The sequence below is a fragment of the Ptychodera flava genome, chromosome 3 (assembly GCF_041260155.1).
Source record: "Ptychodera flava strain L36383 chromosome 3, AS_Pfla_20210202, whole genome shotgun sequence".
Classification (NCBI taxonomy): Eukaryota; Metazoa; Hemichordata; class Enteropneusta; family Ptychoderidae; genus Ptychodera; species Ptychodera flava.
Window position 1 is genome coordinate 37,834,706 of NC_091930.1, and position 25,613 is coordinate 37,860,318.

A 25,613-nucleotide genomic window follows, 5' to 3' on the forward strand; every position below is an offset into this window, starting at 1 on the left:
TTCAAACAGAGTATGCTCACGCTCAGACCCCCCACCTGTGGCTCACATAACTTCATATCATGGTACAAAGAGGTCACAGGGTTCATGAGGGGACAAATAACAGTCTCTCACCGAACTTACCTAAAAAGCGACAGACTTTCCTTTTCGTTATAGAAGAAATAATCCCTTCGGAAGAAATAACCGAAATTTAATTACGAGCAAAATTTAATTGTTAAATTTGAAGTAGCACTTTACAGTATGAATCAGAAACTACCGCCAGCAAAGACAATCCTTTAGATCGAGGGTGTACCCAGAAGTACTAGCGTCAATATATGGTGGTCTGACGTAGAGCGGGCTCGCTGCGTTTCTCGCAAGAAATTTCCGCGTCGGAGACTTCAATTGCTCACACTCTCTATTCATAGTCTTTTTTTACCGAATGGTACAGTATCCTAAGGAAGCTCTTAGTAGCACATTGAGTGTTATTCTGATTCAATGTCGAGCTGCTGGTGGTTTTGATTGATTCTGGTATTCAATTCAAGTCGGACAGAGTTACGCACGTACGTATGCTTCCGCCCTGTTTAATGAAATTTACACACAACACACTCACAGGTATGTTAATAAGGTGACGTTTTGTTGTTAATACTCAACGAAACTCACCAGCTGAAGAGGCAACTGACTGTTCTATAATTCACGGTCGCATCACCAAGAATACACGTATAGTACTTAAGGTTCCAAGACAAGAATTGACCATTTTAAACCAACAATTCTCTAGTGTTTAATTAGCTAAGAACCCCCGTAAATTATATTTTTCGGAAAGCCTAGATATAGGGGAACAGTTTGGTTACCATAGTGTCACCATTGTTTACATAACTATCACGTGACAGGTAATTTGCATAACCTTTCAAAAATCGGTTTTCCCTATGTTTTGTTTCCAATGCTTTGAGATATGTGGCTGAAATTTGTGTGAGTGCAAGCTTTCTGAAAGGTTTTCAAAAGTGTGTCTCAGAATCTTTTTAAACCTTCTACAACAGTTTTTATGCCAGAAAAACTTTTGGAGCAGTGAATTTAAGCATAGTTGATTCTTTAAAATTGTGCTCCAAAAAAACTAAGCAAGATATAAAAAATCTGAGACACACTTTGGAAGATCGTTGTGACAGCTTGCATTCCAGCAAGTTTGAGTCAGATATTTGAAGTATTGAGACAAAACATAGGGAAAACCGTTTTTTGAAAGGTTATGCAAATTACCATGTCACGTGATAGTTATGCAAACAATGGAGACACTGTGGTTACCAAAATGTTCCCGTATGTCTAGGCTTTCAGAAAATGTATACTTTACAGGGGTTCTGAGCTTATTAACGTTAGAGAATTGTTAGATTAAAAAGGTCAATTTTCTTGTCTGGAACCTTAAGCCTTAAATTATCATATCCCATGCCCATATTGCTACATCCTAGTGACGTTCACAGTAGAATATCAGCCGTGATATTTCACGGTAAACGTCGAGATATGCACGATGAACGTCATCATTTTTAGAGTTTTCCCGAACTACATCAGCAGTTTGCTGGAAAACAACGTAAACAACGAAATGGCTGCCGCTCGCCGCCTGCGAAGCGATGTCGCCGACGTAAAAACTTGAAGGGCTTCGAGGAACACGGGTATTTCTGGTTGCAAAATACGGAAATATCACGTTGAGTCTTGAATTTTTTTCCCATGACATTTTTTTGGTTAAGTTGTAGCAAACATTCTGCCGTTCGCACAGTGCCGGCACTGTGCACGGTCTCCACCGAACAGGTAGTGAGCGCGTGGCGTGACAGCGATGTCGCGTGCGCGACGACTGTTGACATGGCAACTCTAAGGGTAAACTAAAAAAATGGCGTCCTCTCCGCGCGAGCTCCGTGCCGTCCCGCGTGCCGTACGACGATCGAAATCAGGATAGATTTAAAGCTGAGCAGTTTTTGATCGGTTACTGTTGTAATAGCATAATGCACCTTAAAATGTTCCTTCTGTATGACGATTTTTTGTCTTTCTCCTTGGGTTTCGTTGAGATATGGACGACTCGCAGCGATGTCACGGGTGATGTTGACATCTTCGTCGTATACTTTATGAATGAAGCCTGTTCACATAAACCCTCTGATATTTATGCGCAAGGCGTAATAAAGTAAAGCCACAAAATTTAAAGTTTTTCGTTCTATTAGTAAAAATTCCCTAAAATTATGGGCATGGGTAATGATAAATCGGTTATTACCCAATATCGCCTGTTCCTTGCGTCGTATCAGCATGCGTGTCATTTGTGCTGCGTCAGACACTCGAATTCGTCTCGTGTCTGACGCAGCACAAATGACACTCATGCTGATATGACACAAGGAACAGGCGATATTTGGTAATAACCTCTAATATTATACTTCAACTTTAGAACAATTTAAACTCATTGGTAAAGATGGAGGTAACACACAGATTGGCTTTTTGAGCAAAAATTAGATTCCACGATAAACTAGGGCAAAGAAGATGACATTGAACAGTGAGGATGTTAACATATAAACCATTTTGAAACCTATAACTATATTACAGATTTAAGGTAGGGACACCGTATAGAAACACTAAGCGTTGATAGATATGTGCAGATAAATGTGAATTTTTCTCAGAATATATTACATTTTTATAGTGTTAAGATTATTCAGGAAAATGTGCAGAAATCAATAAGGTGCCCTTGTTATAGGTTCATGTTATCAAACATTCCCCTGTTGTTCAATTGATATGATCAACTGGTGACCTTTTGTGTATACATTTATCAAAGGATAGGCCACCATCAAAGGCATGGATTTGTTGAGAATTCTGCGACTGTATATTTGTATTAAATGAGTTCTGCACTAATTAATTTCCCAAATATAAATACAATATATTATATTTACTTTATTACTTTCTCCAGGTAGAGTATTCCTTGTGATCTGATGAGCTAGCACCTAATACTACTAGCTAAGAAGCATTGTACTGGCAGTATCGTCAATGAGATAGCATATGTGTTGTGGAGCCCAGCCAAGATCGGTTTATACTTAACATACATTTTAAGTGGAATCAGTGAATCTGGGTAATTCTGATCATGGCAGAGGCTCCCATCAGCCCACTCAACAAGTTGTTCCAAAACCTCGCAAAAAGCTTGAATGAAGACGATGTGAATGAAATGAAGAACCTACTCAGAGGAGAACAGGTGTCAAAGGAAGACATGGATAAGCTTACAAGTGCATTGGATATCTTCCATCACTTAAAAGGACGTGGTTACATAGACGGCAATAATTTAGATTTGCTTGTACAGTTGTTTGAAGAGATGGGAAAAGAAGCCCTGAAAGAAAGAATTTGCAAATTCCAGAGTGAACATAGTTGTACAACTGGTAAGTTTAGTAGTAGTAGTAGTAGTAGTAGTAGTAGTAGTAGTAGTAGTAGTAGTAGTAGTAGTAGTAGTAGTAGTAGTAGTAGTAGTAGTAGTAGTAGTAGTAGTAGTAGTAGTAGTAGTAGTAGTAGTAGTAGTAGTAGTAGTAGTAGTAGTAGTAGTTTTCAATCATCTTTATTTATCAGTCCAGAGGTTCTATTTACATGCTTGAATTTTCAAAGGAAAAACTTTAACAAACATAAGTAAACATCAACAAGAAAAACGTATCATTAAAAAAACAGAAGTAAACAGCAACAAAAAAGGACCATAGATTGATTGATTAATAATTCAAAAAAGCGAGACAAATTACCAATGGACAAAACAGAGCATTTTCTTATGTGTGAAAATTAAGTTGACCATTGCGAGTGTCACATAGAATATCATCAAAGACCCAAGTGATAATAAAAGAATGTAAATTTTTATTTAGACGATAATACTCAAATTCAAGTCTCAATCTGGAGTAAATCTTGGTTTGAGATATTTCCAATTAATCAACAGAACCTTGTTACCTGAACCCATTCCTTTTTGCTACATGAATTGAACACTTTGCCATTGTGGTAATGTAAACAAACAGAGACGTTGCACGTAATACTTGCATGTACATACACACAAATATCCTCCTTTGAGATAACAGTGCAAGAACGTTATAAACTAAAACAAACTAGTTGGAATTCAAAGTAATGTTACTTAACTTCTGATCGAAAATCTACTGAATTTCAATCGTCAAGCAGAGATATTAGCTTATGTATATTTTGCCCATCTATATGCTTAGCTATACCATTTAATTAAGGTCGTTGCTAGTGTTGAAGTTCGATAATTCGTTTTGGTGGCAACATTTTAGACCAGCTTGGCAGATTTCCGACCCTACTGACCTGCTTTACGAAAATAAAAGCTAGCTTGTATGTCTTAAGGTGCATGAAAACTTCAGTAACGGTTATGAATAGATTGTCCTTGAAATAAGGCCAAGAAAAATAAAAAGTTCAAGTTGTTTCTCATCCTCGCGCGTGTCAATGCAGACGCGCCACGTCAACATTTTCTTTCCCCTGCTTATGAGGAAATAAAAGGAAAAAATAAACGCAAAATACCCGACGATAGAGTAAAACACAGTGCTGTATGAAGCAGAACTGTAAACAAAATACTGACACTAACATTCTATTCAAAACTGAACACGTATATAACTAATTGTTATTATAATATTAAGCTGTCAAAACTCTGAGTTGCTGCACTAAAAGTCAAACCACAGAACTATTGCTGTATAAAAATATTTAAGCAACGCTGCTATGCATTTATCTATGTTTGCATTCCTATGTTGTTTTCACGTTTTTTGCGCGCATTTTTTGTTGACTGAAGAATAAAAAAAATAATTAGAGAAAAAAAAACCGTGTCACTGCATCATTTGGTGCAATATGTCTAGGATGAGAGACAAACTGTTTATTTTTCTTGGCCTAATATATTTTCTTGTGCAGAAAATCCACATCCTTCAAAGGTGGGAGAAGATATCCAAGTTTCAGTACCTGACCAAGAACATAAGATCATGACGCCTTCAAAGTTCAGCATTCCACGATGTATTACAAGATGTATCACACTTATCCCAATCGTTCCAGTGTCGGTGGCCATCATTGCGGCGGTATCTTCGTTCATATTTTGTTCGGTCAACGGAATCCTGCTGGCATTGTTCCTTGCAATTGCAGTAACATTTTATTTCTACCAGCTTCAACGAGGTAGGAAGGACTTATAGCCATAAAATTAAAATCCATACAAATATTTAGTAATTGTATGAAATAAGCATTGCTTTAATGTTCTAATAATTAAATTATTTGTGAATTGTTGATTTATCTGTTAGTCAAACATTATTATCAAACTACGGTCAAAGTTATGTATGTATGTAATACATATGTGTGTATGTGTGAATGTATGTATGTATGTATGTATGTATGTATGTATGTATGTATGTATGTATGTATGTATGTATGTATGTATGTATGTATGTATGTATGTATGTATGTATGTATGTATGTATGTATGTATGTATGTATGTATGTATGTATGTATGTATGTGTGTATGTATGTATGTATGTATGTATGTATGTATGTATGTATGTATGTATGTATGTATGTATGTATGTATGTATGTATGTATGTATGTATGTATATACATATATGTATGTATGTATGTATGTATGTATGTATGTATGTATGTATGTATGTATGTATGTATGTATGTATGTATGTATGTATGTATGTATGTATGTATGTATGTATGTATGTATGTATGTATGTATGTATGTATGTATGTATGTATGTATGTATGTATGTATGTATGTATGTATGTATGTATGTATGTATGTATGTATGTATGTATGTATGTATGTATATACATATGTGTGTATGTGTGAATGTATGTATGTATGTATGTATGTATGTATGTATGTATGTATGTATGTATGTATGTATGTATGTATGTATGTATGTATGTATGTATGTATGTATGTATGTATGTATGTATGTATGTATGTATGTATGTATGTATGTATGTAGGTATGTATGTATGTATGTATGTATGTATGTATGTATGTATGTATGTATGTATGTATGTATGTATGTATGTATGTATGTATGTATGTATGTATGTATGTATGTATGTATGTATGTATGTATGTATGTATGTATGTATGTATGTATGTATGTATGTATGTATGTATGTATGTATGTATGTATGTGTATGTATGTATGTATGTATGTATGTACATATGTGCGAATGTATGTATGTATGTATGTATGTATGTATGTATGTATGTATGTATATCATTATGTGAATGTGTGTATGTATGTTTATGTATGTTCTGTATTCTGTATGTTGTATGTATGTCTGTCTGTATGTATGTATGTATGTCTGTATGTATGTATGTATGTATGTATGTATGTATGTATGTATGTATGTATGTATGTATGTATGTATGATGTATGTATGTATGTATGTATGTATGTATGTATGTATGTATGATGTATGTATGTATGTATGTATGTATGTATGTATGTATGTACGTATGTATGTAAGTATGTGTGTACGTATGTATGTATGTATGTATGTATGTATGTATGTATGTATGTATGTATGTATGTATGTATGTATGTATGTATGTATGTATGTATGTATGTATGTATGTATGTATGTATGTATGTATGTATGTATGTATGTATGTATGTATGTATGTATGTATGTATGTATGTATGTATGTATGTATGTATGTATGTATGTATGTATGTATGTATGTATGTATGTATGTATGTATGTATGTGTGTGTGTGTGTTTCTATGTATGTATGTAATGAAAATAAGACTATCGGTCAATCTCATTGAAATCTTTTACTGCCGACTTTACGTTCCAAGACAAGAAATTGGCTTTTTTAAGCTAGCGATTTTCTAGTGGTTAATAAGCTCAGAAACCCCGTAAATAATAGGTAATTTGCATAACTTTTCAAAATCGGTTTTCCCTATGTTTTGTTTCAAAGCTTTGGGATATGTGGCTGAAATTTGTGTAAGCGCAAGCTGTCCGAAGGATCTGCCAAAATGTGTCTCAGAATATTTTTAAACCTTCGTAAAGAATTTTATGCCAGAAAACTTCTAGAGCGGTGAATTTAATCCTAGTTAATTTCTTTAAAATTATGCTAAAAAAACTAAGCAAGATAATAAAAAAATTGAGACACACTTTGGAAGAGTGTTGAGACAGCTTGCACTCCAGCAAGTTCGAAACATATATTTTGTAGTATTGAGACAAAGCATAGGGAAAACCGATTTTTGAAAGGTTATGCAAATTACCTGTCACGTGATAGTTATGTAAACAATGATGACACTGTGGCTACCAAAATGTTTCCCTATATCTAGGCTTTCAGAAAATGGATAATATACGGGGGTTCTGAACTTATTAACCACCAGAGAATTGTAAGACAAAAAAGTTCCATTTCTTGTCTTGGAACCTTAACATGCAAGCATATCACATATGCTTTCAACTCGTATTTTACAAGTTTTTTGTTTTTACTGAACAGAAATGGCAGTAGTTTCCTCTGCATGCAGAGCAACATGGCGTCGAGATACAGTATGTGGTAAATGGGAAGCTTTTGTCATGGATCGTGTAGAGGATAAACAGCAAGCAAAGAATTTACTTCAGCAGTCTAAGTTTGATCCAGTAGTAGATGCCCTGAGGCAAGAGGAGTTTTTCTTCCCTAGTCTTGTATACTTTTGGTTTGAGAATTCGTTTACTTTTCCTCCGACAGTAACAAAAGCAACTGAATATGCTGTCATACACCATGCAGACATGTATTGTAAAGAAAATAATCTGAAAGTGGAAAATCTCAGAGAGATTCTGAAAGCGGACTTTAATGATATTGGAAAGTATCTGTATGATCACATCACTGAAGCGAATGTTGGTAAGTTGTATCCGTCATGGATTGATAAAAGTATTTCAAATTTGGAATCACACTGCTTTGGTTTGTTGACTAAGTCTGTTGATTGTTACACTTTTCAAAGCAAATATGTATACAGTTACATGATCGCAACATACTTAAGTATCATTGTTGCATCGTCACCCAATAATATTCCAATGTTACTCAGGGAAGAGAAAACAAACATTTTGCAAGCCAAACTATCGTATTGTTTCCCTTATGTCATTGGGATTTTGGGTGAGAAAGCATCGTATTTCCTGAAAGAAGTTGTTAAATTAGTGAAATACAAAAGTCTGTAGATATTAACAACCTTGTGTTGCTTGGTAAGTGTTTGTTTGAATCAGAGAGGCCTTCTGTCTTTGCAATAGACATTGAGGAAGTCATAGGTCGGAACTATACTTTAGATCTGTCAACTTGTCGAGCAATCTCCAATACAACTATATATGCTCTCGCTGTAATTTTACAGTACACTTCTTTAATCAAAGATATTAAATTGTATTCAGAGAGTGATGACGCTTTCCTGTCAAGTGAATTCAAAGAATGTTTGACAAATATTATTGAAGATCCGTTTGCTGTTGACAGGTGTATAGTTAGAATTCACAATTCGCATGACTTCACTGTGACTGCCAAGTTATTGAGAATTCTTCCACTGCTACAAAAATATGAAAAATTCAGATCCGGCAGTGATACAACTCAGCAATCAGCAGTTACATTTTTGACCATTTCAAGTAATGCGAGCATATTGGAAGGGATTGAGAAATGCACCATGGAAATGTTCATCAACACATTGTCATTTATGCCGCATCTTGAAAAACTTAGCCTAACAGGATTTGGAGAAAAACTGTGTGAGCAATTTCTACTCTTTTTATCTGAAGAGACTGTCAGTCTAAATATCAACACACTTTGTTTAGCTGGAAATGATTTGTCCTGGAAGCATTGCCGATTATTGTCAGAGGTATTGAATGCAATGCCATGTCTCGCTAGTTTAGACCTACGCAGAAACAGTATTGGTAGCTTAGGGTGTACAGAATTGTTGCAAATAAGAGATCAATTAGAAGTAAGAGTAGATGATAATAACATAGCACACGTTTTACTTGAAATTCTACCTTTGTGTACGTCTTCAGCACAGCTGGAAGATGTTGGCCATCACACACTTAAATCACTAGATGACATTGCAAGATTTATAAGAAGTTTAGGAAATGTAAGACACATAGATTGTACAAAGTTATCAAACAGTCAGTTGTCAAAACTCTGTCAAAATTTATCACTGCTCAGTAACATTGAAAGCATTGATCTGAGTCGCAGTAAGTTAAACAAACAGATCGTTTTGTTGCTAAGTGAGAACCTGAAACATTTAAAAAACCTTAAAAAGGTAGATCTGAGTCATTGTTGTGTCAGCAGAGACGATATGAACGTTTTATTGCAGGAAATTTCTCCAGAAGTGACTGATTTAAATCTCAGTAACACAAACATGTCAGATCTTTTGCTTGATAAGTTGAAACGTTTCAATAATTTGAAACAATTGAAACTCAGTAACAACAAACTTAAAGCCAATGATCATATTTTTAGATTTATTCCCACATCAGTGACTCACCTAAATCTAAGTCATAATAATCTTCATGGATGCAGCTTTGAAAAGCTGGACAGCTACACACAACTTGAAGATTTAGATGTTAGTCATAATAAATTCACCTTTGTTGATGATGGTTTTAAAAGAATGGAAGAGTCCTTTAAGCATTTGACACAGTTGAAGCAGTTGAACTTGAGCAATATTGGTCTTGAATCATGCATTAATCTCTCCTTACCATCCTCTATAACAAAACTAGATCTGAGTCATAACCAAATAACAGATATTGGGCAGAGCTTCAATCATCTAACACAGTTAACACACCTTGATGTGAGCCACAACAAGGTTAACCAATCACTGATTGACATACTCAAATGTTTACCGACAACAGCTAGGTATTTGGATTTCAGTTCAAATTGCATTGACAATGTAGGTAATGTCGGTAAAGTTATATCCAGTTTTAATGACCTTACGTTCATTAATCTGGGCTCAAATACGTTCAGCGATACTGGTATTCAAAATCCAACAATCCAATACTTGGATGTCAGTTTCAATAAAATACAAGATGTTAATCAGTTAGGTAAACTGATGTCTGACTTTAGTCAGTTGTATTATATGAACCTGAGTTCAAACAGAATCGATGCCGTTGGAGTGCATACATTGTTCTCTGAAACAGAAAACTGTAATTCAGCTTGTGACATTGATGTGAGTCACAATTTGTCAGGTCTACAAAAAATTGTCTCCCAAATTGTAAGCCAGCTACCAGAATCAACTAGTTTACCTGATTTTGATAAAAGCAATCTGTTATTGAAGGATGAAAAGTTGCAGGAATGTTTTAGAAACATTCCAAAGGTTACTGCGGTAGATATTTCAAAGAATAAAGAGTGGTCTGAAACTGATTATGAGAGTATGTTGAATGATCTATCAGTTTTTTACAACATGGAAAGATTAAAGCTGACAATATTTAATCCATTCACTTGCCACAAGCTGGCTAACAGCTTAAAATACTTCAGTAATCTGAGACATTTAGACGTAAGTGGTAGTAATATTGATAACCAAGGACTTAAAGATGTTGGAGAGTCTTTACTTTTTCTGAAGAGACTTCAGTATGTAAATTTCAGCAACACTTACATTGACATGAAAGGAGTGGAGATTCTACTTAACATTCAAAGGACACACGTTAGCAAACCCTTCATCAACGTCGCCAATAATATACATTACCTACCCGCCATTTTCCCCTACATTGAAGATCAATTGAGTGGGTCAGCAATTGACGATATTGATTTCGATTCTAATGAGTTACCTGTCCAATCTTTTGCCAATGTTGTACAAATGACCCATCTTACAAAGCTAACAGTGAAAGACAAACATTGGGTTGACGGGGACTTTAAATGCTTTGAGCAAGGCTTAAAAGATCTTAACCTTAGTTCTCTGGATCTAAGTCATAATAATATGGGATGTAAAGGTGCAATGAGTGTGAGTTTAGGGATCAGGTCCATGGATGGACTTACATATCTTGATCTTAGTCATAATAACATCAGAGATATTGGTGCAATGAGTTTGAGTGAAGGGATTGGGTCAATGGATGGACTGACCCATCTTGATCTAAGTCATAATAACATAGGAGAACGTGGTGGAATGAGTTTGAGTGAAGGGATGAGGTCAATGGATGAACTTACTCATATTGATCTTAGTCATAATTACATAGGAGACAGTGGTACAATGAGTTTGAGTGAGGTGATGAGGTCAATTGCTAAACTTACTCATCTTGACCTCAGTCATAATAACATAGGAGACTATGGTGCCTGGGGTGTGAGTTTAGAGATGACGTCAGTGGATGCACTTACATATCTTAATCTTAGTCATAACAATATAGGAGAAAAAGGTGCGATGAGTTTGAGTGGAGGGATTTGGTCATTGCGTAGACTGACACATCTTGATCTTAGTCATAATAACATAGGGGAGAGTGGTGCAAAGAGTTTGAGTGAAGGGATGAGGTCATTGAAGGGACTTCCTCATCTTGATATAAGTCATAATAATATAGGGTAGACCACCTTAAAGAGTTTGGAGAAATTAATGAAGAAGATGCCTTGACTTTCTCACATTGACCTTAGTTGTAATTACAAAGGAGACAGTGTGAAAAGAGATGTAACGAAGTGATGTCGTGGATGCGTGGATTTACTGATCTTGACCTTGGTTATAACAACATTGGAGACAGTGGTGTAGAGAGTTTGAGTGAAGTGATTGAATCAATGCCAAAGCTTACTCTTCTTGACCTTAGTCATAATAACAGAAAATACAGTGGTACAAAATCTTATTGTGAGGGTAGTTTGTCAACGAGAATCTTGGAAAAAGTCAAGTTGCTGCGGAGAAAGATAAAGCAACATTTCAATCTATCAAATCAAGCATGTCCCATTCCCAAGAACACCATCATTTGAAATAAATTTCATATCACAAAGTAGAGCATAAAGAATAAACGTTGCAATCATCTTGACAACTTAGCACCTCTGGCAATCACCCTCCTAGAGACAAATATCCAGCAAAATAGTGAAAATTCATCTATTGTAAAATTGGTACATAGAAACAACGATAATAGCGTATTTTAAATATAGCACAGAAGTTACGTATTTTAGCCGAATAGAAATTGAAAATTTCACAACACTGTGTGAAATGACAACAACAAAGTTGAGAATTGCTATAAAAACAATTGTAAATTTCTGCGTCGTTCTCTATACCTTTGCCAATATGTTCCTTATAAAACTATTGTAACTAAGTTGGGATAATTGGATCTTGATATTTTTCAAATTTCTCAAAAGTTTTAGGTGCCTTATAGCTGAATGCTGCGATATTACAAATTACTCATAAAAACAAATAGGTAACTTAAAAAGAAAAGCATTTGCAGATTATATCGACATTACTTCACAATCCAATTATCCCAAATTAGTTCCAATTGTGTTCTTTCAGAAATATTCATTATGACAGTAATCAAATGGATTGTTCATTTGTCTTGATATAACACTCATAATATGGCTGAAGCATCACTGTATTCTCAGCACAAAATACGGTTTGAACAGATATTGAGAGGCTTTTGTTTTACGTTATATAAAGATGGGTTTTAATGAATAATTACTCAATAAGATGCGGATTATTTGATAGGCAGATGGTACACTTCTGATGTTAAATGTCGAGCTGTCATAATTGTATACCCTTGTCCTTGTAGACTACTAATCTTGTGTTGATTAAGCTGCATTCTTCTTGTTAGAAGTTTATTACAGTGGAGAGATGGTAAGGTATTTAATAATTGACATTAGTTAGAATTGAATGCCAGTTCCCCAGTTACCTGGAGAACAGAAACTGTTCATAAAGATGTTGATACAAATGTGTGTTTTTTGTTACCACTTATATGCAATATTGAAAGAAGAGTTATGTATTTAGTGTTTTGTTTGATGATTAAACATTTAATCAGTGAACTACTTGTACACGGGTATGGCAGTAGGAGAATCTAGACATCTTACATCCAGTAAATAAGCTTCACATGGCCTTCTCTAGTTTGAATTTTCACAGATTTGACTTGAAGCTTTTGATATAAATATATTTTGCCTTTCATTTAAAGATATATTTTCTCGTATATATTCATGCAGCTCTGTTTCAAATAAGAGACGAGCTTCATATAAATGTACGTGATGTGATCTCTCGTGAAATGTTGTAAGTATAAATCAAATATCTGTTTCTTTATATTTTTATATATGTTGCTTATACATTTTATAAGTGATTAATGCTTGATTCCATCTGATGTTTCACATTCTGTAATAGTTTATTGTGCATATGTCTGATTAGGTACTTCAGAAGATAACTGTTTCAAACCTTTTCAGTGCTGAACAAAGAATGAAATCTGTTTAAAATAATTTTGATGTATTGAAATATTGTTCTTTTATGTCAATCAAAAGTTTTTTACCCTGATCAAGTGATCCAATTACACTCTTAGAGAATGCTGCTGGATTTTAGAATTTTTTACGAGTTTTACAAAACGCTATAAGCTTTCACATAATTCCATCTCAATGGCTGAAAACAATTTGGTATAACACTTCATTTGTATTCTCCAGCGGCAAAGAAAAAGAAAATATTTTGTCTGAGTACTCTTTTTCTGACTTTTGTGATAATTTCTACAATATTGAGATTTTTTACTTGGTATTAAAGATGAATTATTTACAATTACTTACTGTCGCCATTTATTTTGGAATTAAATATGCATATCATAATGGCAAATTATTATTTTTGCCGAATTCTAATTTGCAAGAACAAAATGCAGAAGTTAGTATACAATTATAATCATGGCATATAGTAAAGGAGTGCATAATATGATCTCTCTGCATGGGAGAAAGTTTGAATATTTTTTGTTTTTGTTTTTGTACCAGTTCATGGTCTTTGACATTTCCATATCGTTACTTTGCAGCAAAAAGAGAACTTCATTCCTTATTTTTTCGTAGCAGGGAAACATGAATAGCAGAAGTATGTTGCCTTAAATGTGAAAAATATTTTTGCACATATTACGTCCTGCATATTCGCAATGTTTGTTCTCAGAAATGAATTTAGTGTCTTTATATGATACAGTGCTGCTTGGCATACTTTCTAATTTCATCAGCTAGATTAAGGAAATTGATTTCAGGGAAGCTGCTGCGATGTTTTACTTTGTTCTTTTAGGGAAGTCATGACTTTTAGAGAAGTCACGAGTTCACTGACATAGCAAATTATGTCAAAAGAGTGGCAAAGAAGGCCCACTCACAGGTAGAATGTATTGATTATAGAAATAGTTTAAATATTTTTATTTGAAAATGTTGTATATATTTATATCGTTTTTAAAACTTTAATCTTTCAATTTTTGATTTCATGTAGAAGAATTCTTTTTGTATATTTTAGTGATAAAATGAAAGAGATGCAGCATGTCATGTTGTGGTCGATTTATAACAGTACAGGAAATGTATAGTATAAGCACTCACACTTTCTGGCTCTAAATGTCTGTGGAAAGGAATATCTTGAAATGATCTTCACTTGTGCCAAAGCATACCTGTCTGTCTGATATTGTCAGTAAGTACAAAAATTACCTATCATCAAGTCCTTGTTATCTCCTGTTTCACCATGTATTTTCATGCAGCTCTGTTTTAGTAACTTAACACAAAGTTTCTCCACTCTAATGACCTCTGGCATTGTATTATGATGTGTTTATTTTCTGACTAAGAATTTCAAGTTTTTTTAATTGACTGTAAAGGAACTGTAGTTGCACTTGAACTGTAAATTCAACTCACGATAGGATGACTAACCTTCACATTCCATATGTGTGATGAACAATTTTTGTAATTGTTCAAAACTGTGATAATAGGCAGCCACTGTAGCGTTGAACTAAATACTGACTTTATTTTCCTTAGACTTCCCTTTCAAAGTTTGAGCCAGTAAGAAACTACGTGGTGTTGTGCCAGAAATTCATGTATCCTCAAGGTTGAGCTGACGTCTCCACACCTTCCCGAAAACGTTGAAGGCTATGATCTCACATCAGCCTGTGTTTTGATTTGAGTAGACTAACAGTTTTTTACAATTTTTTTTACATCCAAGATGAAGTTCATATACTAAATCAAATTTCTGCATGGGAAATAGAAATGATTAAATTTAATGATATATGATATATTTGGGAATGGATCAACACACGATGATAACTTATCCCTGACTGTATTCTTTATCTCTTTTTTGTGATATTTATGTAGTGTCCTCCTTGAGACTTCTTTTCCTTGTATTTTCAGTGTGGTTTCTGGGACACTGTACTTTTTCCTTTCTGAGTTGTTGCAACCCTTTTAATCCCAGCATAGGATGATGTGTGTTAATAAAGTATTTATCGTACGCTTGCTAATGGTGTGTTTTGTAGTCTGTATTTCTTGACAATGCAAGTCAACAAATCTGTACAGCAGTGTCTCAAAATCAAATAATACATTTAACAGTTCAAATTCTATACTGAATAAAATATCCTGTATCAAGGGGTACAATTGTTGATAGAGTAGATTTTTTGAAAATAAAGAGATAGTGTAGTAATCTTCAAACTTCTCACGTTCCTTCATTATGAATGCAATGGTACAATGTTACTTCTGAAATCTTCTGAAATAAATGTAAAATGAGCATTCAATTACGGAAATTAAATCCGTTTATCGTTTTGAAATTTGTTGAATGCCATTATCTGCCAGCGCTGTCTTAAATATGCTATGAAAATTACTGGGGTGAGGGGTTGAGAACAACATGCGTGGCTTTTACGTTTCAAAAGAAATCATAGACATTCAAACTTTAGGGGCATCAGGCATTACCAATACCATATGATGGAAATAGATATTCAAACTCTTCATGGGTTTCCGTCTACAGGTACTATATTAAAATAGCGTCAATGACACTTTGCTCACATTTGGTTACATGTGGCCAGAAAGGGTGAATGTACGCACGGTATTTAATAGCTTCTATTGACCTTATCACATAAGTCAAGTGCAATTTAACAAATTTTGATGCACGTCCACTTAAGTACGAAATGGTTGGTTACAGTTGCAACCGTTGATAACAAACACGTTTATGCAACACCATGTAACGTGGTACATCATAATTAGTGATACAATATACCAAACCAAAGTAAAAGCATCCTCTTGTATTATTGCATTGCATGGAATTAGTGTAGACAATATTTAATCTATTTGGCTTTGGTTGCACTATCGAAGTCTTAGGTAACTTGTAAAAATGAGTATTCTTTAGGACTGCCACTTCTAACGATGTTGCCACACCTACATGCTAATAGTATGTCCCAAATGTCACCCAGTTAAAAAAGCATTGCAGTATCATAGACAAAAGGGAACACTTCCGAACAAAAAACCCAAGGAGCCTGTGGCATCAAATATATACACTAGTTCCAAAGTCCTTCTAACAAATTTAAAAGCGCCAAACAAGGGATTTGTGAAGAAGCCCTTGTTTGACATACACAGACAAACACTTCCATAAATGTACAATGTAACAACAGAAAGAAATAAAAACCTTGCAAACCAAATTTCCAGTCACTTTTAAATACAAAATTGACATATTTGCATTCATAGTTGTAAGATTTGGTGATAAGTGGCCCGACTTTGCTAGATTAAACAGAAATGTTTGCTATCTATGCAGATGACACTTTTTGTGAACGCCCTTATGTTATCTCGTATCTTTTAAAAATCTGGTTGTTAACAAGATCTGTGTGCCACAACATATTGTAGACTCACAATATGTACAATATGGTATGTTAACTGACTTGCCAAGACAATCTGACCAAAGTGTATTGAGGTTTTCACAAAGTTCACACTTTTATTGCCGTTTAGCATTTTTAGTATGTTAAATTCATTAAAACCAATGCTTATTTACAATTAAGCATGTATCAACCACCACTACACACTGTACAGGTGAAATGTGCATGTCATTCTAAATTTTCTGCAATGGAACCAGGCTTTTAAAGTATACCATATTAGTCGGGTCGGAAGGTAGGGTTCCCATGCACCCCATGGATGTATTATTTAACTACATTTTTGTAATCCTTAGGGTCTATATTTAATGAATTTTGATGTTCCCAAAATCAAATCGTGTCCCATGGGGTTCATTTGGCGCCATCTTTGGCGCCATCTTGGCCGCCATCTTGGATTTCAACAATGGGGTAGGGGTCACGTATCTACCGCTCGACGGAAACAGAAACAATAAAATACTATAAACGTTACATTTTTAGAAAGCCAAGATCATGGCCTTTTCATTGATATATAACTTAATAGGGATTAATTAATATTCGAACGTCGATTAGACTTTATATCGGTCATTGGCCGAAATCGTAAAATTTGCGAAATTTCACACCCAATAATTAAGTTCCCGTTCCTCCAAACAATTTTTCATAAGGTATTTATATATTTTTTCGAAAAACTTAGTGCAATAAACAAGAAAAGCAACATTAAAAGTATGTGTCTTGAGATTTAGTGGGTGCATGAGCTTGTTTTCTTATTAAGCGGTATGCCACATATCCGTGTGTAACATAAGGGGTAGGGGTAATGTTTCCCTTTCTGTTTCGAATCATGAATGATGAAACCATAAAAATGTTACATTTTTTGAAAGTGCTGCATCAGACCTTTCTAAAAATATATAGATTTATGGGGAAAAGTTGCATATGTAAAAGTTACAAAGCTTAAACCTTTCGGTTTGTGTCGATTTTAAGTGATTTTTTAAGAACGAAATTACAACATATGGGGTAGGGGTAATGTTTCCCTTTCTGCCTCGAACCATGAATTACGAAACCATATAAATGTTATACTGTTTGAAAGCTCTGAAATTGGCCTTTCCAAACATGTATAGTTTTATTGGGAAAAGTCCATATTTTAAAGTTACAAAGCTTATGCCTTTCAGTTTGTGTCAATTTTAAGTGATTTTTAAGGACGAAATTACAACATATGGGGTAGGGGTAATGTTTCCCTTTTTACCTCGAATCATGAATAGCGAAACCATATAAATGTTATACTGTTTGAAAGCTCTGAAATTGGCCTTTCCAAACATGTATAGTTTTATTGGGAAAAGTCCATATTTGAAAGTTACAAAGCTTAAGCCTTTCAGTTTGTGTCAATTTTAAGTCATTTTTTTAAACAAAATTTTAATATAAGGGGTAGGGGTAATGTTTCCCGTTCTGCCTTGAACCATGAATTATGAAACCATATAAATGTTATACCGTTTGAAAGCTCTGAAATGGGCCTTTCCAAACATGTATAGTTTTATTGGGAAAAGTCCATATTTGAAAGTTACAAAGCTTATGCCTTTCAGTTTGTGTCAATTTTAAGTGATTTTTTAAACAAAATTATAATATAAGGGGTAGGGGTAATGTTTCCCGTTCTACCTTGAACCATGAATTATGAAACCATATAAATGTTATACTGTTTGAAAGCTCTGAAATTGGCCTTTCCAAACATGTATAGTTTCATTGGGGAAAGTTGCATATTTGAAAGTTACAAAGCTTAAGCCTTTCAGTTTGTGTCAATTTTAAGTGATTTTTTGAACAATATGCACAAAACAGTTAGTCCGTTGGCCAGGTATCGAAATCATCCCCTCTAAGGCATTTTACCCACTATGATTTTCTGTTAGCTAGTATTCTCAGCTGTCATAATCTGCTTATTTTCCATTTAACTGATGGTGTGTGAGAGTGTAACGACTTGTTTGTGAAGGATGTCACGCCCTCTGTAGTAAAATAGGAATGGGTTAGGGGTAACATATTTACCGCTAGTCGGAAACAAATACAAAAAAGTACCATAAACAATACATTCTTAGAAAGCCCAGATATAAGCTTTTTACTTTTTTGATAATTATTCGACTTTAGATGGCGCCAATATCCCGTATGTACATGGCGGTCAGCAGCTGAATCATTCACATAACGAACGTTGATATGTTGATCGCAACCGTTACCAACAGACTCATTATGAAGAGCCATGCCCCAAAACGCCCAACCAAACTTGGCACTAATCATGATCCCAGTCCATTTCGAGCCGGGCTTTAAGGGAAGTGCGGTGGCCTTTGAAAGACCCTTTGGTTTGGTTTTGTACCGTAGTATAGGAAGAAAACCCGACCTGTTGTCGTTGCTGTGAATGTTTGTGTTGTTTTTAGCTTCTTCTTTTTTCCTATTTGAAGAATCGTCTTTGCAGCCTTCCATCCTGCGTTCTGTGTAGCGAGTGTCTTCGATCGCTCTCTTAAGTTTGTGATGTACAACTGTCTTGAGTCCCGGTGCTTTGGTGTGGAGGTAAATAGTTAGAGATCAGGGTGATAAATTGGTTGCCGCAGTGTCTTTCCAGGTGTTGCCACTTTTGAAGGAATTCAACACTCGGTATTTTGGCCTGGTAAGTATTCTTTAAGGTGTACCTGTAGGCTACGTGGTACTGAATAGGGGCCACTTAGGTTTCAACACATTCGATACTCTTGGCTTTCGCTTATGCCCCGTTGTATGAGTAACTGGGATCGGAAATGGGAAAGGCTTAATTAATATCCATCTTTGCTAATATTAATTCTCGTTTGGCTTACAGATGGCCACCTCTACTTGTTTCGGTGAAAATTTGACTTTCAATTGGACAAAACATTGAGTATGACTTTCTTCTGTGTGTTATTTAGGCCTATGAAAAATATGAAAATTGCATATATATTGTTGTCAAATATCTCAAATCTTAGATTGTAAGAGATAGGCTTAGGCTTCCCTGTAATCATACAAATGAGTTAAATGGGAATTTATTGGAGTAGATTACAGTAATCGAAGAGAATGGTTGACACTATAGGAAGACTTATCTCGGATTGGCGGACCTAACTATAAAAGAACAGCACAGAATACTTGCCGGATGTATTGACTGTTCATGTATAGTACAGGCTAGTACAACATGGAATGTAAAACATACTAATCAAAGAAGTGGCAAATTTTCTCAACTTTTCACAAAGTTTATATTCCATCATTACTATCAGGATTAGGATTTTCCCTATCTATAAATAAGCTATTACTTGATTACACCTTGATTCAGCATGACTAACATTTTGCATTTGCCACGCAACCAGCCATGCCCGTCCCTGGGATCGCGAACAATGCCTTTAACGAAGCTTTTGAACGCTTTTTGTGAATTGTGTAAGAATGTCCTCTCTGTGGAGTATAATGTGTGAAGCCGTTGTCTAGCTCGCTTGACTCTGATGATTATGTTGACTTATTTTTTCTCAGCTCCTGGTGGCTGATCTAGCTCGAAAGTTAGATCAATCTAGTCTCTCTGATTCGATCATGCTGGTGGGAATGGTATCTTCAAGCATTGACCCTAAAACGTCCGTTTTTAGGGTCTTTGCTTCAAAGACGTCAGGGTCTAACATTGGTTAAATGTCATCCATGATAAGAAACTAATGATAGATTCACTCACAAGGCATTTTAAACATTGAGGTGTCAATTGGAATATAAGCCTTTTTAGTCATTTTCTGAGGTTTGTCTCGCCTTCTTATTGCCTGGTGTAGAGAGTGTTTGTTCGCCTTCTGTTTACTATTTAGTTGCGTAATTTGAATGCGTTCTGTGACATTTGGCTTTTCGGGTTTTAGTTCCAGAATTATTTGCTATTAAATTTTAGTACCCAGTCGAAAATGTAATCCTCATTGGGAGTATATAGTGTTCTGCGTTGTAAAATAATTTCGAAAAATTGGTTATGATCTCTTGTTTTCTGGTAAGGAAGGTAAAGTGTTGTCGATCCATCTTATCTTATTATGGAGAAGCTATATCACATAGTCACATACACGCATGTCATGGAGGTAGGACGCACAGTGAGATCGCTCGTCCAATGTTGCTCTGTTTTTCGCTACCAAATGTCTTCGTATACCTGAAAACCTTTTGTTATACATTCTGAAGCACTGTTTGACAACTTCAACCAGTAAAAGATGCCGAGAAAACCAGCAAAGAAGCATGAAGCTACCAAATTGAGTACAAGTAGCGATCACAGTCCAGAGCCAAAGCAAACCAAGATGGCCGACACTGGAGACTTATGTCCGCACAGCCAAACAGAGAACAAAGACATTCAAAGTCAGCTGTCTGAAATTCTTCAAACTCTGTAGTTTTTCGCCTTCAGAAACGGATTGTTCGCTCAATTACCTTTTCTCATTTCATTGCTCATTCCGAACCTCTGTTTTACAAACTGAATATTTTAGATATCTACAAACTGAGTAAATATTGTACTTGTATGTTTGTTTATGATTTGAAACATAACAATCTTCCTCATACAGTTGAACACTATTTTGAGATTCCAAAGCACTCGTATCCAACACGATTAACACAAGTTGAAAATTTTCGTATTTCAGGCTCAAATTTGACAATTTCACAACATAACATTAGGTATGCAGCTGTGAAACACTGGAATTCGCTGCCTGACTATCTCAAACAATTCAATTGTCAAGTAGACAAGTTTTCAAGTCTGCATTGAAACATCACTTACTGAATTTACATTAAATCTGTGTTTGTTTCTATCCTCCATCACACTTAAGCTTGTACCGAATAGTTATTAGTATACTCACGGGCCATGAACTCGACTAGTCCTTTTAGACTCTTTTCATGGCCCCCACCAGATTTTACAATATTGCAATGTTCTTTTCTTTCTTTGACTTTGTACAATTTCAGTAATACACAGTTTTCTGATAATTTTCATTATTGTACATACTGTGAAGCATCTGGTGAAATAAAGCATTCATTCATTCATTCATTCATATTGTGGATTAATGGTGATTGGTTTTCAGCGATAAAAGATTCTCTCGTGTTCCCGTGTGGTATTAAAAGTAACACTATTAATAGTGAGCTCTGATTTGCCCAGACGGTCACGTGACTGTGCATGTATTTACTATATACTGTAAAGTTGGCCATTCCTATCTCCAAAGTGGGTTTCTTTCACATTGTTTGTATTTTCATCACAAGTTTCAATATACTGATATAATATAGCGATAAACAAACCCTATAAGTTGGGTACACCACTCCACTCGAGCTCGATTTTGACCATTTCACTCCTTATACACACGACTGAAGTTCGTGCGTATATGTTTTTTACCGGTCGAAACCGTATGATATCCTCTCAAAGTGGTGCTTTATTGCTTATATATCTTTCACGATACAATTAAAGAAAAGGGATTTATTGTTGCTGCTGTCATATAAACTTTGCATGACGACTATGACATCCAATTTAGTGTTTGTGGGTTTGGAATATATAATTTTTGACATATTATAGCTGTTAACTTTCTTTCCCTAATTTGAGTTATTGAAATGAGTAAAACGTCTATTATTAACCACCATTTTAGCTTTTAGTGCTATTTAATGCCTATAGAGTATTTTTCTATGTTCCTTTTAACAAGTAAATGTCAGTAAAGTAACACAAACTTTTGAGTTTAGGCATTGTCACTGCATAATTTTTGAGTTTACCCTATCAAGCCATATCTTGTTGGAAAAACAACAGCGTTAGTGTTTCAGAGATATGATATTTATGTGGCTTCCTTATTCGCTGCGTTTGGTAGGAGAGGAAACATTACCCATACCCCTATCCCTTAAATTTATATTATAGAGCGATGTACGGCATAGCATATATTAGGTAAACAATCGACGCACCCCATAAGTCTCAAGAAGATACACTCTTTTAATGTTTTTTACTTCTTTATTGCATTAAGTTCTTTCAAATGATATATAAATACCTTGTAAAAATTGTTTGGAGGAACATAAACTTAATTATTGGGTTTGAAATTAAGCAAATTTTACAATTTACATTTCATGTCCGATATAAAATCTAATCGATGTTTGAATATCGATTTATCCCCATTTAGTTGTATACCAATGGTAAGGGGATTATCTGGGCTTTCTAAGAATATATTGTTTATGGTACTTTTTTGTTTTTGTTTCCGACTAGCGGTAAATATGTTACCCCTAACCCATTCCTATTTTACTACTGAGGGCGTGACAGCCCTTCACAAACAAGTCGTTACACTCTCACACACCATCAGTTAAATGGAAAATAAGCAGATTATGACAGCTGAGAATACTAGCTAACAGAAAATCATAGTGAGTAAAATGCCTTAGAGGGGATGATTTCGATACCTGGCCAACGGACTAACTGTTTTGTGCATATTGTTCAAAAATCACTTAAAATTGACACAAACTGAAAGGCTTAAGCTTTGTAACTTTCAAATATGCAACTTTCCCCAATAAAACTATACATGTTTGGAAAGGCCAATTTCAGAGCTTTCAAACAGTATAACATTTATATGGTTTCATAATTCATGGTTCAAGGCAGAACGGGAAACATTACCCCTACCCCTTATATTATAATTTTGTTTAAAAAATCACTTAAAATTGACACAAACTGAAAGGCATAAGCTTTGTAACTTTAAAATATGGACTTTTCCCAATAAAACTATACATGTTTGGAAAGGCCCATTTTAGAGCTTTCAAACAGTATAAAATTTATATGGTTTCATAATTCATGATTCGAGGCAGAAAGGGAAACATTACCCCTACCCCATATGTTGTAATTTCGTTCTTAAAAATGACTTAAATTGACACAAACTGAAAGGTTTAAGCTTTGTAACTTTCAAATATGGACTTTTCCCAATAAAACTATACATGTTTGGAAAGGCCCATTTTAGAGCTTTCAAACAGTATAACATTTATATGGTTTCATAATTCATGGTTCGAGGCAGAAAGGGAAACATTACCCCTACCCAATATGTTGTAAGTTCGTTCTTAAAAAATCACTTAAAATTGACACAAGCTGAAAGGCATAAGCTTTGTAACTTTCAAATATGGACTTTTCCCAATAAAAACTATACATGGTTGGAAAGGCCAATTTCAGAGCTTTCCAACGGTATAACATTTATATGGTTTCATAATTCATGATTCGAGGCAGAAAGGGAAACATTACCCCTACTCCATATGTTGTAATTTCGTCCTTAAAAATCACTTGAAATCGACACAAACCGAAAGGTTTAAGCTTCGTAACTTTTAAATGTGCAACTATTCCCCATAAATCTATATATTTTTAGAAAGGTCTGATGCAGCACTTTCAAAAAATGTAACATTTTTATGGTTTCATCATTCATGATTCGAAAGAGAAAGGGAAACATTACCCCTACCCCTTATGTTACACACGGATATATGGCATACTGCGTAATAAGAAAACAAGCTCATGCACCCACTAAATCTCAAGACACATACTTTTAATGTTGTTTTTCTTGTTTATTGCACTAAGTTCTTCCAAAAAATATATAAATACCTAATGAAAAATTGTTTGGAGGAACGGGAACTTAATTATTGGGTGTGAAATTTCGCAAATTTTACGATTTACGGCCAATGGCCGATATAAAGTCTAATCGACGTTCGAATATTAATTAATCCCTATTAAGTTATATATCAATGAAAAGGCCATGATCTTGGCTTTCTAAAAATGTAACGTTTATAGTATTTTATTGTTTCTGTTTCCGTCGAGCGGTAGATACGTGACCCCTACCCCATTGTTGAAATCCAAGATGGCGGCAAAGATGGCGCCAAATGAACCCCATGGGACACGATTTGATTTTGGGAACATCAAAATTCGTTAAATATAGACCCTAAGGATTACAAAAATGTAGGTTAAAAAAATACATCCATGGGGTGCATGGGAACCCTACCTTCCGACTAGACTATATTTGGCATTTTTTACTAAAACAGGCAAAACGTGGCTCCATTTACAAGATCTGTACCCCAAACCACCTCTAAAACACAACATAAATGTAATTACATGCAATTTTTTGTAAAATAGTGTGTCGGCTGCAATACTTAATCATTAACAATAACAAACGCCTGTCTTTCTATTTGTTCTTATTTACTTGTTCAACATTCATAAATATTTTAATATATGGTGATCAGGTGATCTTTAAGAACTAAACATCCCAGTCTGATAACTGGTATCTGACATGTGATTCCTTAACACAATAGTCTTGACCAAAAATCTGAAAAAAAAATCAAAAATACATCTGTACCGTTTTTATACTCTTCATCAAAATATCGCATACATGTCATTTCCAACATACGTACAAAATATCAAAGTAATAAATCTGTAATCAGTATACCTATTGCAGTTTATGAAAAATCATAATTTATTCTCATTCTGCAATAAACATCTACAAGATTTCATTCTGTTCTTTATAACATCAAAGCATTTCACGTTTCGGAGCTAGTCACATTTTATGTGGATTAAAATTGATGTTACATATTCATCATGAGTGCCTGTATATTCAACTATTTTATCAGTGTATCCAGCTGTTTGTTACATCTTTGTAACTCTTGGGACGAGGTACAAATTGGGGCCAATGTCATCACTATGTCAGTCTGACTCTCTGTACATCCGTCCGTCAGTGTGTCTGTAGACCAAATTTGTGGAGGTCATAACTGAAAAATCTCCTTTCTTTTCGTCTTTCTACTTATGTGATAATGTTTTAGACAATCATTCAGCAAGGCAGTTTAATTGTTGACAAAAATGATATATATTTTTCAGGCACACAGCTCACTATTCTTGACTTTCCATGAACAATAGATGACATTGACAGAAATACATAACACTTAACCAATGTTTACACCAGATACATGTGGATTTCTCATTATAACCATTAACTCAGAGAC

General features: G+C 34.8%; 1 protein-coding gene across 3 annotated transcripts; it reads left to right on the forward strand.

Annotated features, from left to right (window-relative positions):
• Positions 1–426: 426 nt before the first annotated feature.
• LOC139129947 (protein NLRC5-like) lies at positions 427–15,303 on the forward strand. Of its 3 annotated transcripts, none has more exons than XM_070695646.1 (4): positions 427–536; positions 2,903–3,362; positions 4,867–5,121; positions 7,447–15,303. In XM_070695646.1, the coding sequence occupies exon 4, from the start codon at positions 8,609–8,611 to the stop codon at positions 11,456–11,458; it is 2,850 nt and encodes a 949-aa protein (XP_070551747.1). In that variant the 5' UTR covers positions 427–536; positions 2,903–3,362; positions 4,867–5,121; positions 7,447–8,608; the 3' UTR covers positions 11,459–15,303. The 3 variants fall into 2 exon arrangements, with proteins under 3 accessions (XP_070551747.1, XP_070551749.1, XP_070551748.1); XM_070695647.1 differs by lacking the exon at positions 2,903–3,362.
• Positions 15,304–25,613: the final 10,310 nt, after the last annotated feature.